Source organism: Meriones unguiculatus, chromosome 10 (genome assembly GCF_030254825.1).
Source record: "Meriones unguiculatus strain TT.TT164.6M chromosome 10, Bangor_MerUng_6.1, whole genome shotgun sequence".
NCBI lineage: Eukaryota > Metazoa > Chordata > Mammalia > Rodentia > Muridae > Meriones > Meriones unguiculatus.
Genome location: NC_083358.1, coordinates 15,216,306 through 15,231,767, shown reverse-complemented (window position 1 = coordinate 15,231,767; position 15,462 = coordinate 15,216,306). Strand labels below are relative to the sequence as shown.

Below are 15,462 nucleotides of genomic sequence, written 5' to 3'. Positions count from 1 at the left end.
ATCATGGTCATAATAATGCCATATACATGGTTGGTCTGTGAATTTTATAATATTTGCATGTATGCACAAACACAATTACACATATAAGTTTCTTAGAACAACATGGAAGAAGAACCTATATGCAGTCTAGAAGGACCTCGAGCTGTGATTGAGATTTTATGTTAATTTTATACAGAGACTATCATGTCTGTTACTCAAGGTCTAGATAATTTTAATATTTTTCTGAGTCCATAAAAGCATAGTTATATGGAAGGTTATTTATGTGTAAGCAGAATGTAATCTGAGAAGTTTGAAACTCTTTATATTTAAAAGCTAGTTTTAATTAGCCATGTGTTCTACAGGCACTGGGAAACTATTAGTGGTTATTTTTGTTGTTGTTGTTGCTGTTAAAAATTGCTAATAACATCCTTACACACCTAAAATTACAGTTATCAGTGTGTGAGCAATTTTTGTGAAGATGGTAAGAAAAGTATCTAGAGCTCTGCAGAGATGGCAGATGAGGACACTTGTTGCCAAGCCTGATGACCTGATGTCAGTCCCTGAGATACCTTGGAAGAAGGAAAGAACCAGTTACTGCAGATTTCCCTCTGACTTTCACACACACACACACACACACACACACACACACACACACCATGCCACACATCCCCCCCAAAAAGAGTTTAAATAAGTAAATGTAATAAATAAATGCAATTAAAAAGTAAGTATTTGAGACCAAAGAGATGGCTCAGCAGTTATGAGCAGCTGCTGCTCTTGCAGAGGACCTGAGTTCAGCTCCTGTCAGCCAGCTGGGAGCTAACAATTGTAACTCCAGTTCCAGGGAATCTAATGATCTCCTCTACCCTTTAAAGGCACCAACTACACTTGTAGTGGACTTTTATATAAGAAAACAAACACTTATTACATACAATAAAACATGATAATTCTCTCTTTCTCTCTCTCTCTATATATATATAATATATATATATATATATATATCATATCATATATTAAAGGGAAGAGTAGTGGAATAAAACATAGACAGGGCCTTTCATGAGTGGTTGAAAGAAGAGAACCAAGGTGGGTAGAAACTAGATTCAAATTCTTTGTCCTTTGCAGACACCGGTTGCATCTTTTCATTAGTAGCCTAAACTTCAAGGCAATACTATATAATCTTTATTTTTTTATATTTGGCAAAATGTATCAGGAGGCAAAGTGTGGGGATTCCAGAATGACTGGAAACTGAGGTGTAGGATATTATGCAGATGAAAGGAAGCTGGTTTTGATGAACATGCTGCATAACCCCTGCCTTGGACCTTCAACTTTCTTTCAAAGTGCATGTAAAGGAGTAGAGATTTTAGGTCCAAGGGGAGCCACAGAAAGAGAATTGAACAAACAACAGGGCATTCCCACAGTGACTACTGAGAAAAAGAACTGGACTGTTTGGTCTCTGAGATAGGCTTTGAAAATCCTTCAGTTTAGAGCAGAAGTGGCAAAGATTCACATCTTACTGCAAAGACATGTCCTCAGATTGAGAGGGAAGACTAGGAAAGCCAGAGTGAGGCAGACCTAAGGAGCCCTGGAGAACAAAACCATACACTCTGACTTAAATACCCATGGGAAAAATAGAATGTTACTGAACAACAAAAATATAGTACCTCTTGAGTTATCACCCACATTACCCAGAACACCATATACATTACTGGATATTCAGGAAAGTAAACTTCCATCTAAAATCAAGGCATTGAATGAGGTTATTGTAAACACAGTCTTGGCCACATTTTCAAATTTGCAAGTGAAATCTTTAAAGCTAACATTATCGACATGTTTGAAGATGTAGAGGGAAAAATGTCCACACTGCGTGAATAGGGAACTTAAAGCAAATAAAAGTGAACTATTCTAAAGGACAGAGTGCATATTTCAGAATGACAAATTAACATCTGAAATGAAAGTATTCATTTCAGGGATAACAAATATTCAGGGATAACAAGAAATCACATCAGATAAAATCTCCAATATTTAAGAAGAATTGAAGAGCACTAGAAATTATTATAAATTACCCAGTGTTAAATTAGAAAAAATAAAGTTCACTGTTCAGTTGCATTGAGAAATTTACAACATGCATTCAAAATAGATTTCTGCAATGCCACAAAACAGTTTTTTGTGTGTGTGTGTGTTTCTGTGTGTATAGGGGTGTTAAACAATCTCATGGAAAGCTTCTGATGTTACAGAGTGTTATATGACATAAAATATAAGTAGAAGTATATAAAATGGATGCATTTTATAATTCATCAAGAAAACATTAATATGCAAGCAATACAGTGTATCTCAAAATGAAAAGAGAAGACAGGCTTGAGTATAAAGGAATATGGAGTAACTCAACAAGTACAAGACAGCAAGAACACACACACACACGCACACACACACACATACACAACAAAAACCCAAAGTGCAAATAGGTCATAGGAGAAAAAAAGGAGCAGACAGTAAACACTGCCTAAAAACTGTATATGCTACATGTCAATAAGATAGCCATGTCAATCAAATAAATACTTGAAAAATCTTTACCCTTTAAAAAAGTATAGCCACTGTTCTGTTTTTGTCTGTTTTAGAAATAGTGGTAAGGACAGCTTATTATCATCTATCTATCTGTCTGTCTGTCTGTCTATCCTATCTATCTATCTACACACCTACCTATTTGTTTTCTTACTTATTTATTATTAATTCCATTTATTTTTTGAAAATTTCATGCATGCATATTATGCATTCTGGATTTTCTTACCTCCTCCTCCTGTCCATTCCTCTCCCCTATATGTAAGTCTCTTTCCCACAATCATGTTTTTTTGTTTGTTTGTTTGTTTTTGTTTTTTTCATTTTGTTTTGTGAACACAAGATTTCACCACAGCCATCTGGGTGACCTTGAGTTTGGAACTGTCCACTGAACCCCGGTGAAGTCAGCAGAGGGGACACAATAAAGACAGTGACTACCCTGCCCTGGAGTCCACCTAGGCCAGTAGTTTAGCATTCCATAGAGAGGGAGTGGTCTGTTGAGTTGAGAGAAAGGCATCCACTCAAAAAGCCAGTGCATACTAATCTTAATCTATGTTATATTTTTGTAGTCTAGACTTTAATGTCTACAAGGGATACTGACATCTTGCCATATTTTGTATGCTAAGATGAGCAATTTTGGATTTATTTATTTATTTTTTTTGGTAAGTGTCCAAACTTAGTAGGAAAGTCTTCATTTAGAAATGCTGGGAAAAAATCGCTGCTTATTTTAGAATGATGATCATCATCATAATTGAAGTATTTTGTTGCTGCTCCTGTTTATTTTAGGACCAATGACACTGGATTCCTTTCCTATAAAGAACATCTGCCTGTCACTAAGATAGTGATTACAGACACCGGACGCCCACATTCAGAAGCTGCTTATAAATTGGGGCCTCTGCTCTGCCGGGGAGACAGTAAGTGGTCCCAATGCGTGAAATTAGCAGAAGAGAGTCTGATTGTTTAAGCCTCACGTGTTTATCAAGGGATTATTGACTCACACTTCTACCATAAAACCTATGTGGTGGATTATGGAAATTTTTTGTTTTATTCACTGTTTGCCAAATGGAGGTGTGTGGGGTAGAAGGAAGCGCATATGCCACCATGCTCATGTAGAGGCCAAAAGGCAACTTGAGGAAGTCTGTTCTTACCTTCCAGTGTTTGGGTAGCAGTGATTGAACATGGACCATGAGACTTGGCAGCAAGTATTTCCCCCATCACCCACCCTTACTTTATTAGAGCTCAAAACACCATTGGCTGCCCAACTGATTGGTCCGTAAATGCATCCCAGCATCCCTAAATTTCTCTGTATCTTTGTCGACTTAGAAAGAATCAGTGCTGTACAAAATGGTTAAGGATTCATGTGTACTTCCTACTGGTAAGCCTGGGGTAAGATAAGAACATCAATAGAAGCAGATGTCATTTTGATCAAACATATTTCAACCTTTAATCTCTATTCTTTTTTCAGTTTATATGTGTGTGAATTGACTGTCAAACAATTGGACTTCTGCTCTGTGTATTCAATGTATTACCATTCTAAAGTAGGACTTTACAATTTGGAAGTAGTTTATTACACGCCACATACACACACAGAGCATGTCCCCCCCACATACCTACATTTTTTTTTTTAAATCAGGGAATTTAATGAGCAGAGATTTTAACCTCTACCTCTTTGAAGCCAGTTAGCTTAAAGGTAGATGCATTAGTTATGCATGCTCCTAGTATATTTTAGGAATTAAAATGGGCACAGAAAGAAATATTTGTTTGCATTAAAAGCATACCTTAAAAACAATTTTATTGTAGGATCTCCGTGGAAGAAGGAAAGATGTAAGCTTCGGAAGATATAGGGAGATGCATAGCAAAGTTGCTTAGTTAAAAAGCAAAGATGTTACTGGCCTGTAAACATTACATACACATTCTATAAAACTGCTATTCACCCACCATTTCTGGTGTTCATCAGCTCTAGCCCTGCCTCAATCCTACGATCACATGAAGATGACATAGGGATGTTTCCTGGAGGGAGAAAATATGAGCGGAAAGATGAGGTTGTAAACTCAGCATGCACTAGAGGAGTACAGCAGTATTTTGTGCCTACAGAGAAGTGTGTCTGTACATCACTTGCTCCATCCCCGTGTGCTTGGATAACAGCACTGCAGTAACTAGCCAGGCCCCCTCTCTTAGTACATGTGCCTCAATTGCTGAGAATTAGGTGTGCTTCTACTGGAGATCACTACTAATTTAATCCCTTTTGATGTCTTTCCTCCCTTCCTTCCTCTCTCCCTCCATCCCTTCCTTTTTATTCTTTCAAAGAAAGATTTTTTATTAAAAAATACATTTTATTTAATGTGTGTGCCTGGTGTGTGTGTGTGTGTGTGCGTGTGTGTGTGTGTGTGTGTGCGTGTGTGTGTGTGTGTGTGTGTGTGTGTGTGAGCACCACATTAATGCTTGTTGTCTGCAGAGGCTAGAAGAGGACTTCAGCTCTACTGGAATGTAGCTACTAGTTGTGAGCAATGGTTTTGATGCTGCTAACTGAACCTGGGTCCTTCCAAAGACCAATAAGTACATTTAACTCCCAAGCCATTAGGCCCAACGCTTAGAATTTCTTTACCTAAAACTCTTTCAGAATATGTGAGCATTCACATGCACACATAGCTACACACATACAAACATATCTACACACTCAGACACATCTAAACACATCCACAGAGAGCCACATAGATATGTACTATGCATATAAACACGCTGATGTGCACACGTTTTACAAATTCTAATTGTGCCTTGGAGTACATACTCTATCTGCCCTCTCCCAGTTGATGTTATAGTAAATGGAGACGTGTTTTGGTTGTCCCAGTTGTGGAATGTGGGCTTCATGCATGGGGAGAGGTCAGGGTTGCTGACACATATTTCACAGGGCACTAGACTGCCACGTACAAAAGATTCTAGAGTCCGAGTGTCTATCCCACTAACATCGGTAAACTAGAATTGAAATAGTACGAATAAGGGGATAGTGAAGAAAGCAATCTTGGCAATCTAAATATCTGTACTGTTTGTTGTATTCTGGCCTTGCTAATTCTGATCTATTCATTAACCTGGTATTGAATACTTGCTCTTCTTGCCTCGTATAGTTTGTGAGGTAAGACTCATTTTTACTTCAACCTTTGTCTTGGGTTTTCATGGTTGCAGCAAAATATCTTGAGAGAAATAATTCGAATGGAGGAGTGTTAGTTTGTTTGTTTGTTATTTTTCTTAATTTTCCTAGTTTCAGTCCATGGCCAGTTGGCTCTCTTGCTTGGTGCTGTAGTGAGGGGAAAAGTCATTGCAGAAAGGCAAAGAAGAGAGGTACAGAGCAAATTTACTCACCTTCTGGTGGCAGAAAGCATAGAGAAAGAGGCAGAGACAGAAGTGGGTTAGGCAGAGAGGAAAGAGCTGGGGTACCTGATGCATCCTTTGAAGGTCCGCCACAGCTGTCCACTTCCTCGGCCTAGGTTCTCCTTAGTAGATCCTCACCTCCCAACAACACGGTCAAATTATGATTCCACCAATGGATTAACTCACTGACTAACTCCCAACCCTCCTCATCCATTACCTTCCACTTATTGTTTCCAGGTCAGTGGTTCTCAACCGTTCTATCATTGTTACCCTTTAACACAGTTCCTCGGGTTGTGGTAATGCCAGCCTTCATCAATCATTTTGTTGCTACTTTATATTTGTAATTTTGCTACTGTTATGAATTGTAATATAAATACCTGATATGCAGGATATCTGACACGCAACCTTGAGAGGGGATGAGACCACATGTTGAGAACTGCTGTCTAGTTAAAGACCAACCCTCCAACACAGGTATCTGAGGAAGGCACTTCATACTCAAACCATAGCAGAGCCTAAGGACTAGTTACTACAAAAAAGCCTTTTGTGAAATATTCTGTCAGAAGATCAATGACGGCAGAATAGTCTCACTCATTTTCAGTATGTGGAGATCTGAACACATAAAGTTGGAATGTTCCAGCCAAGTTCAAAGTGAATGGCACACAGATAATGGCCCCTGTAAAATGGGGCTTTGTAAGCAGAGGAAGGGAATGAAACATCACCCTGACATTATCGGGAGTGGGCTTCAGATAACTTAGGGCTTAAAATAACTGAATTCTCTTGATTCAGTTGAAAGCACAAGGTGACCAGCAATGTGACCTTTGATGTGATGCAATGGAAAATGAAAGGAGGAGGGCTCATGCCAGGCAAGAGGGCTGTGGCTTAGGAAAAAAGGAAGTCCTTGTTCTATGGTGGGGCATCTTTCAGCTTTGTGCTGAGGAGTGGGATAGCTGGGTCTTGAGGTAGAACTATTCCCAATTACCTGAGAAAGAGCCAGATTGATTTTCAAAGTCGTTGTACAAGTTTGCACTCCCACTAGCAGTGAAAGAGTGTTCCCATTTCTCCACATCCTCTCCAGCATGTGCTGTCACTTGAGTTTTTTATTTTAGCCATTCTGATGGATGTAAGGTGAAATCTCAGAGTCATTTTGATTTGCATTTTCCTGATGACTAAGAATGTTGAGCATTTCTTTAAGTGTTCCTCCACCATTCGATATTCCTCTGTTGAGAATTCTCTGTTTAATTTTGTACCCCATTTTTAACTGGATTATTTGAATTGCTGGAGTTTAAATAGCAGTTTTATTCATAATAGCCAGAATCTGGAGACAATTTAGATGTCCTTCAACAGAAGAATGGATAAAGAAATTGTGGTACATTTACACAATGAAATACTACTCAGCTATTAAAAACAAGGAAACCATGAAATTTGCAGGTAATGGATGGAACTAGAAAAGATCATTCTGAGTGAAGTAACCCAGAACCAGAAAGACATGCATGGAATATACTTATTTACAAGTGCATATTAGCCATATAATTCATACTACAATCCACAGACGTAAATAACAAAGAGGACCCTAGGGAGGCTGCTTAATTCTCTCACAGAAGGACAAATAAAATAGATTCCTAAAGGGGTTGAAGGGAGGGAACAGGGTGGGGTCTACCATAAATCTCTCTGAAAGATTCCACCAAGCAGGGGATCAAAGCAGATGCTAAGACTCACAGCCAAACTCTGGGCAGAGTGCAGGCTGTTGCAGAAAAGATTTGGGGAATAGAAGGACACAGAGTGGATAGGATCTGCATAAGAAGACCAACAGAACCAACAACTCTGGGCCATGGGGGCCTACAGAGACTGCTACACCAACCAAAGACCATAAATGAAGAGGACTTAGACTCCTGGTCAGATATAGTCAATAGGCAGCTCAGTCTCCATTTGGGTCTCCTAGAAAGAGGAGCTGGGGCTGTCTGTGACATGGGCTTTGTTGCCTGCTCTTTGAGAACTTCCGCATGGTGGGGTGGCCTTTCCAGGCCACAGAGGAAGAAGATGCAGGCAGTCCTAATGAGACTTGATAGGCTGGGGTCACATGGTAGGGGATGAGGGCTCCCCTTTCTGAGGACTAGGGTAGGGAAATAGTGGGGAAGAGGGAGGGAGGATGGGACCCACAGGAGAAGATAGAGAGGGCTACAATTGGGATGTAAAGTGAATAAATAGTAAAAAAAATAAATTTAAATGTCAAAACAAATATAAAAAAGAAAAGTAAAAGAAAAAAAAGGGAGTCTATTAGGGAAGTAAATTCTACATTACTCTATGGGTAGTTCAGAATTTAAAAATGATCTATGACTTTTTGGTTTGAGTAAAACTGGTTTTGTCATTTAACTCTCGCCATTTTGTGGAAGAGCTGATAGAAGTGCTGAGAAACATACAAATAAATTAAAAATGAGTATGAACTCCATGGCTACCAGCCATGAGACCTAGGACAATTAGTTCACGACATCTTTTCTTTCAGTCCTTCTTACTTTTAATATAAATGGCACAAAATTCACACTGTTGCTAACATATTGTTGTTGATGGTCGAAGTCACATGTAAAAAATTGTAAGGTCCTTCTCTTACAAGCATGATGGCCTAGAATGGTAAAACTGAATTTTTTGTGGCAGAGAAAAAAAAGTCATTAAATGCTGCTATCCTTAATTCCCACGATGTTAAAACCTTTGTCTTCATTTATGTCGCTCTTTTAACGACACAGTTTTAGGTGAAGCAACAATAGGTAGTGTTTTGGTTAACCGGTTCATTGTGTGTGTGTGTGTGTGTGTGTGTGTGTGTGAGACACATGTTAGAGAATCACTTGACAGTGTGAAAAGGCTTAAAGATCTTGACAAACGCATAAAGCTACAAAATCATCTATGTAAAACAGATGGTATTTTCCTCACTTGGTAATAGTTCCCTTTTATACCTTGCTAAAATTCTTTTCACCCAGACACCCTTGCAGAAAAGTCTTCCTTTTCTATTACCGTAGTTTTGACTTTTCCAGGATCTCTCAACAATGGAAACATTCAAAGCTGTTTTCTTTTATACGTGGATTCTTTAATTTTGCATAATGTGCTTGATCCATACATGTGGTTGAGTATACCTATAGCTCACCTTTTTTGTGTGCTTTAGGAGACCTTTAATAAAACCAAATCAGAGTTAATGCCTGGAAGTTCTTGATTTTTATCTAAAAAAACATCCTAAGAGAGGAATTATTGTTTCATATGGTGTGTATAGGTATGACTGACATTGTATAAAATGCAGCAAAGGGTAGAGGTGGTAAAACCATACCTCAAATACCAAACTTATCAAAGGACAAAAATTTTAGTATCATGGTAACACGTTGGCTCTCCAGGAGCGTTCTAAAATCTTTAGAAAAGCAAAGTCTCTCTGTGTGTATTTGCATGTGTGTGCATGTATGTGTGCATGTGTATGTTCAGAGGACATGTAGTATCAGTTCTCACCTTTCGTTTTTGTTGGGTTCTTGGTTGTTCTCTAATGAATAAGCCAGGAAAGCCAGCCTGCAGGCTTAGAGCAGTTCTCCATCTCTGCCCCTCACCTCATTGTAGGAGTGCTGGTAGAGACAGATGCCTGCTGTCACACCCAGCTTCCTCTGGGTTCTGTGGATCTGAACTCAAACCTGCATGGTAAGGACTTTACCGACTGAACCTTTGCCTCAGCTCTGAGTTCTAAAGTCTTGCTGAACATACACCCAACTTTCTTTTACTTCAGACACAAAAGGGCTAAACGAATGATCTGAGTTTACCAATGTGCAGAGAGCTGAGAAATGTTCAATCTTGTGCTTTTATGTCTCCTCGGCCTCCCAGGAGCTGGGTGATGTCTTTGAATTTGTCTTAACACTGACAGTCTCTAGACCAACAATTCTCTAGGCCCAACAATTCTTCTACATCTGCATACATTATGCCAGTGCTCTGAAGCTTATTCCAATAGATTCTCATTCAGGAGTCATGGGGGTGGGTGGGTAGAGCTTTTTCTAACCACCCTCTGGAAGCTTCCAGTCTGTGGGCCTATCTGTTTAGTATTGCCCTAGGCCAGTATGGTTCACAGGCTGGTGCTCATCTGGCAACTCTGGGTCCCAGTCAATGATGAGGTTGGTACAAGATACAGAGTACGCTTTCAGAATGATTTATGCCGATTGGACAGAGAAATTTATGTCTCTTGAACAGAGCAGTAATAAAAAAAATGGACTAGAGAGGATGGTTTTTGTGCTGTTGCTTTCCTCATTCTGTTTTTCTAGCAATTTATTTTTATTGTAGTCATACAGACACATCAGTTCATGATGGATTAGGGTGAGAAGGGGGGAAAAAAACTAAAAGAAAGCAAGCATGTTTTCTAAAGATTAGCTTGAGAATCCCAGCTAGAAGCAGGCAGTTGGCTCCAGTCTGAAGTGGTACTGACAGAGCCTGGGTATCCCAGTGGTCCTTGCAGTATCTTCAGAACGCCTTTTAAATTTTAAGGAGACAAAAAGTAACTCAGCTATGATGTGCAAAGGACCTTGTCTCCAACAAGGTGGAAGGTGAGGACTGACACATTGACACTAGAAGATGCCTTCTGACATCCAAACACACATACATACACAGACACACACAGACAGACACATGCACACATGCAAACCGAGACACACCCAGACCCCAGACACACACACACACACACACACACACACACACACACACACACACTTTGCTTTTCTAAAGATTCTAGAGCCCTTAAGGGGAATATAAGAGTTACCATGATGCTAAAAATCTTTGTCCTTTGATGAGTTTGGTATTTGAGGTATTTTTTTTACAAGCTCTGCCCTCTGTTACATCTTACAATGTTTCTGTCTCTCTCTCTCTTGTTCTCTCTCTCTCCCTCTCCCTCTCTCTCTCTCTCTCTCTCTCTCTCTCTCTCTCTCTCTCTCACACACACACACACACACACACACACACATTCACACACCCAGCACAAAGAAATAATATGGATAGTCTGCTGTTCTTTGAGTCCTCTACCATACAGAACCTCCTTGGAGAATGCCATTCATTTCTCCCTTTCTCCCTCATTCTCATTTTCATGAAAATTCCCCCAACTTTTTTACTAAACTCTTTAAAGACTCAGATTAATACCTTTCTCCAATGAAGCCTTCCTCTCAGATCTCTTGAGGGCATAGACCTCCTGCCCTCTGATGAGGCAAACGTTGCATATGTTACAAAGACTTATTTTTCATACAGCTTTTGATTATGCCTGAGCCCTCAAGAGCGAAGTCCATTGCTCATTTATTTTTGTGTTTCTGGTACCTAGTACTTGACTATGACATGAAAGGTAATCAATAAATAGCAGTTTGTAGAAGAATGAGAGCGATCCATCATGCACATCTAAAGAAATCTATACATGGTTTGTGAATTATTGGGAAAGAGCAAGAATAAGTTATGAGTTTTATAAGCAATTTAATGATAAGCAGATGTGTGCATTCCATGAAAGTAGTTTAGATGATACAGGAAGACTTACTCTGACTTTTAAAGTTTCTCACAGCACAAAGGACATTTGGTTCCACCTGGGACATTTGCTTAGAATGAGCCTGAGCTGTGGCTGTCAAAAACCCTTTCAGATAAGAACATGAATGTATTTTAGTTCTGAATTTTATCATTATAAATTTATTTATATTTTAAATTCTTTTTGATTAGACCTTTGAGAATTTCGTGCATTGTATTTTGATCATATTCACCCCATCCAGTTCTTCCCAGATGTACTCTCATTTCCTGCCCACCGACCCAAGTTTGTGTCTTCTTGTTTTTGAAACCCACTGAATCCTAATTGTGCTTCTCATTATTCTCCTGGTTTTGTGGTCATACAGTGGAGTGTAGGGGGACCAAGCAGGGCCCATCCCCTTAAAGATGGCTGGCTCTCTACTCCGCTAGTTACCAGCTACTTAAGCTGAGGATTGTGCCCGTCTCCAGTCTCCACTAGGACAAAATCCCAGTATTTACTGTTTTATTAATCCTTTGAGAACTTCAGGCATGTATACAGTGCATTTTGATTACATCACCACTTATTCACCACCACAGCTTCTCCTAGATCCCTCCAGTTTCCCTCCCAAATTCATGAAATTCCCTCCCACAATTTGTGAAAAAATACAAGCCACTGAGTCTAACCAGTCCTACCTATTTCCACACAGGTGTGTGGCTTCCACTTGATCATGGATAACCTAGCAGGGACCACACCCCTTAAGGAAACCAGCTCCCCATCCCCTAGCAGCTGCCAGCTGTCCATACCCCTTCAGGACTCCATGTGCCCCCCACCTCCGTGCTGGAATGTTGACTACCTCAATTCTGTGCAGGCCACTGCAGCCTTAACACAACTCTTCCGGAAATGTGTTCATTTATAAAACAGAAGTATTTTCTGTTTTTCTCACTTCTTGGAGGAAAATAGTGGTTTTTATGGTCTGCATTTCTTTGTTTTTTTTTGTTTAGAAAACAAAAAATCATTGCTATCCAGGTTTTGCTAGCTCCGCTCTTCTTTGAGGTGTTGCTTATGTTTAAGCATTATTCCGTAGTCCTATCATTAAAGCCGCTCTGTTCTTGAATGTTGTTTTTTTATTTTGATTTATTTCTTCTTGAATTCTGTTGTCAAGTAGTTGTTTTCTTTTATTTCCCCTCTAGGATGCGTGAGTGCTATCTTTCCCGACTCTGCACCTGCTCGAGAATAATTGTCACCTTAGGATTAGTAACAACCCGCCGATTTAGTCTTAACATCTTCTCATTTTCTTGGCAACAGCTTTACTGAGATGTGACTCACATGCCCCACAGTCACTTTTTTAACATGCACAATGCAGACATGTTCAGTGCGCTTATTCATTTTAGAGGGATGGCCATCTCCACAGCCAGTGGGAGAATTCTGTTTATCGTCTGCAAATTAAATTTGTGTCCACTTTCCCTTCATTCTCGCCTCAGACATGTGCAGCTACTGTAAAAAAAAGGAAAAAAATCACTCTGCAGACTTGCTCATTCTATTTCATAGATATTAAAACACGAAATGCATATGGTTGTTTTCGCAATATTCCAAAGTTGATCGTGTTGATGATGTATCAATATCTTGTTTTTATGACCAAATAATATTTCACTATAGGAGTAGATAGAAACATTTTAATCCCTTTATCCATTCGTTATTTGTTCCTTTTTTGAACAGTGTGCCTGTGCTCCTATGTGATTTTGAAGCTGTTTTATGGACACAGGTTTTCATTTCTCTTGATCTTGTATCTAACAGTAGAATTGATAAATCCCAGGACATCCCCACAGGGTTCATTCCATGGGAAACACTGAAACATTTAGGGCCAAGCTTCTGGACCTCCACCAGCTTTGTTTACGTTGTTTGGGTTGCACTGAAGAATACAGCCACCTTGTTGTCCATAGCTGCTCATCTGTCTTCAGCGTATTATGGAGCAGGGTCTGTTTCTGAAAGGCTCCTGTGTGCTCTCTTCTCAGAGTTCCTTTAAATTTAAGAAGATTGTCTGTAGCCTCAACACTTAAAAAAAAAATAACAAAACACCATCTAGGCTGGATATATTTTTTTGCCTGCTCAGAAGTTAGTGGACAGTCTTTTTATTTTTATTTTTTTATGTTGCTACATTGAACACGTTGGAGAAATCTGGGATCAAACAAAGTTTGCCACTTTAAAGGTGACTTGCCCTTTTTTGGTGATTGCTTGAAGGAGTAACTGTATTTAAAGGTCATTATTTAATAAAAATGCACCCAAGTGTTGTACACTTGATATTTTTCTCTGAATTGGATATGATGGGCTCGAAGGCTTACATAGACCATGTTTTAAAGAGTTTTTACAAATGTTCTAAATTTCTCTTCTCAATTACTATTTTAGCACTGAGTCGTTCAATCCCATTTATTAAACGTTTCTTCTCAATTGTATTGGAGTGTGGGGAAGCACCCGTAAAACCTATCAAGTTAGGAAAGATGGCTGAGAGTTTCTTATTCTAAAGAATTTTTGAGTCTCAGAAACTCATTTTGTCTGCATTGACTGGTATAGTTGACCGAGATAACATTGCCCAGAATGCACGATAAATAACTTCGTACAGGTTAGATGCTCAGACTGGGAAAAAGAAGTATTGACTAGCGATTTGCTTCATTTACATTTGACCGACTTCCTTTCCATTTGGCAGTCTACCTATGAGCTGCTCAAAAAAGAGGGATCAATTCCTTTTCAACACATAATAAGATAATATAATTTTCTTATCTCCTCTATGTCTGATAATCCCCCACCCTCTCTAAATTTTCATTTCAATGTTCATTATTCACTTTATCTTGTTGGATTTTTTCTGCTTTTTTCTTTTCTTTTTTTTGTTTCTTAACATTGTCATCCTATCATCCCCCTCTTCCTTTACTTCTCTTCCTCCTCTTTGTTTCCTTATTTCTATCATTCTTTCCATTCGTTTAATAAAAAATTGAATGGATTTCTTGGAATACATAAAATTTAAACAGGTAGAAATATTCTAATCTTTCTCATGGTTATGATGACAAAAAGAATGTGTATAATTTTCTTTAACAGGTATTGATTGATAGCCCATGTTTACTATGGAGAGAGAGAGAGAGAGAGAGAGAGAGAGAGAGAGCATTCTTTTGGCATGCTTTTGGCATCTATATTCTCTTGGAAGAAGAAGACAATAATCCAGTAAAATATATGTCATGGTAGATGCTAACAAAAGCTGTGAAGAAAAAAAAGCTATGAAGAAAATAAAAATAGAATTAATGTAAAAGAGCAGAGATTTTAAATGAGATGATTGTTAAAAGATCCCTGAGAAGGCACCATTCAAATAAAGACAAGCTCGAAGGAAATAAGAAAATGAGGGTTTTGCATATATATGTAAGAGTCTCAAAACAAGAAGCCAGAACAGTGATGCAGACATGAAGATGTAGCTGATATAAATTTATAAATGTATAAATTTATGTAACAAAGTGCTTGGGGCACAGTGAGCAAGTTGAGAATGGCAAGAGTCAGACAGGAAACTGATAATCATAGTAGGGACGATTTCAAAACCTTTATTTTCAAATTCAGTGATCCTGGAGAATGCTAGGGGGTTTTGAGTGGCAGAATGTCATGACTTATGTTTTAGTGAGATTTAGGAGGGTAGGACCAAAGTAAGATGGTGGGAAAAGTCACATTATTAACTACGTTGAAAGATCATGGTGGCTTGGCTCACAGTTCTATGGTCAGAGATATGATGTGGGTATTCTGGAAAAGGAAGGGTTAATAAAGTTTACTGGTGAATTAATGTCATTTTCAGGAGAAAAGGTTAAAAAAATGACTGGGAGGTGTGTGAGTTAGAAGTATAGAGATGACAGTGGTTGAAATGAAGGAGATTACTTCCAGGGTCAAGAAGTTAGAATTGTTGCTAAGGTGCTTCATTTTCAGATATCTGAAAGCCAAAAAGTCATCAGACCTGAAAATAGAGATGTCGCATTGTCAGATTGAGAGTGAGTTCCAGGCTTCAGACATATGTTCACATATGATAAATATGTTTACAACCACAGAATATATCACAG

General features: G+C 38.8%; 1 protein-coding gene across 3 annotated transcripts in view; it reads left to right on the top strand.

Annotated features, from left to right (window-relative positions):
* Positions 1–15,462, top strand: part of Cntnap4 (contactin associated protein family member 4) — a 291,138-nt gene that overhangs the window by 229,424 nt on the left and 46,252 nt on the right. For all 3 annotated transcript variants that reach the window (XM_060391927.1, XM_060391929.1, XM_060391928.1), the window contains one exon: positions 3,316–3,443. In XM_060391927.1, the coding sequence (XP_060247910.1) occupies positions 3,316–3,443 (128 nt within the window). The remainder of the gene's footprint in view (positions 1–3,315; positions 3,444–15,462) is intronic.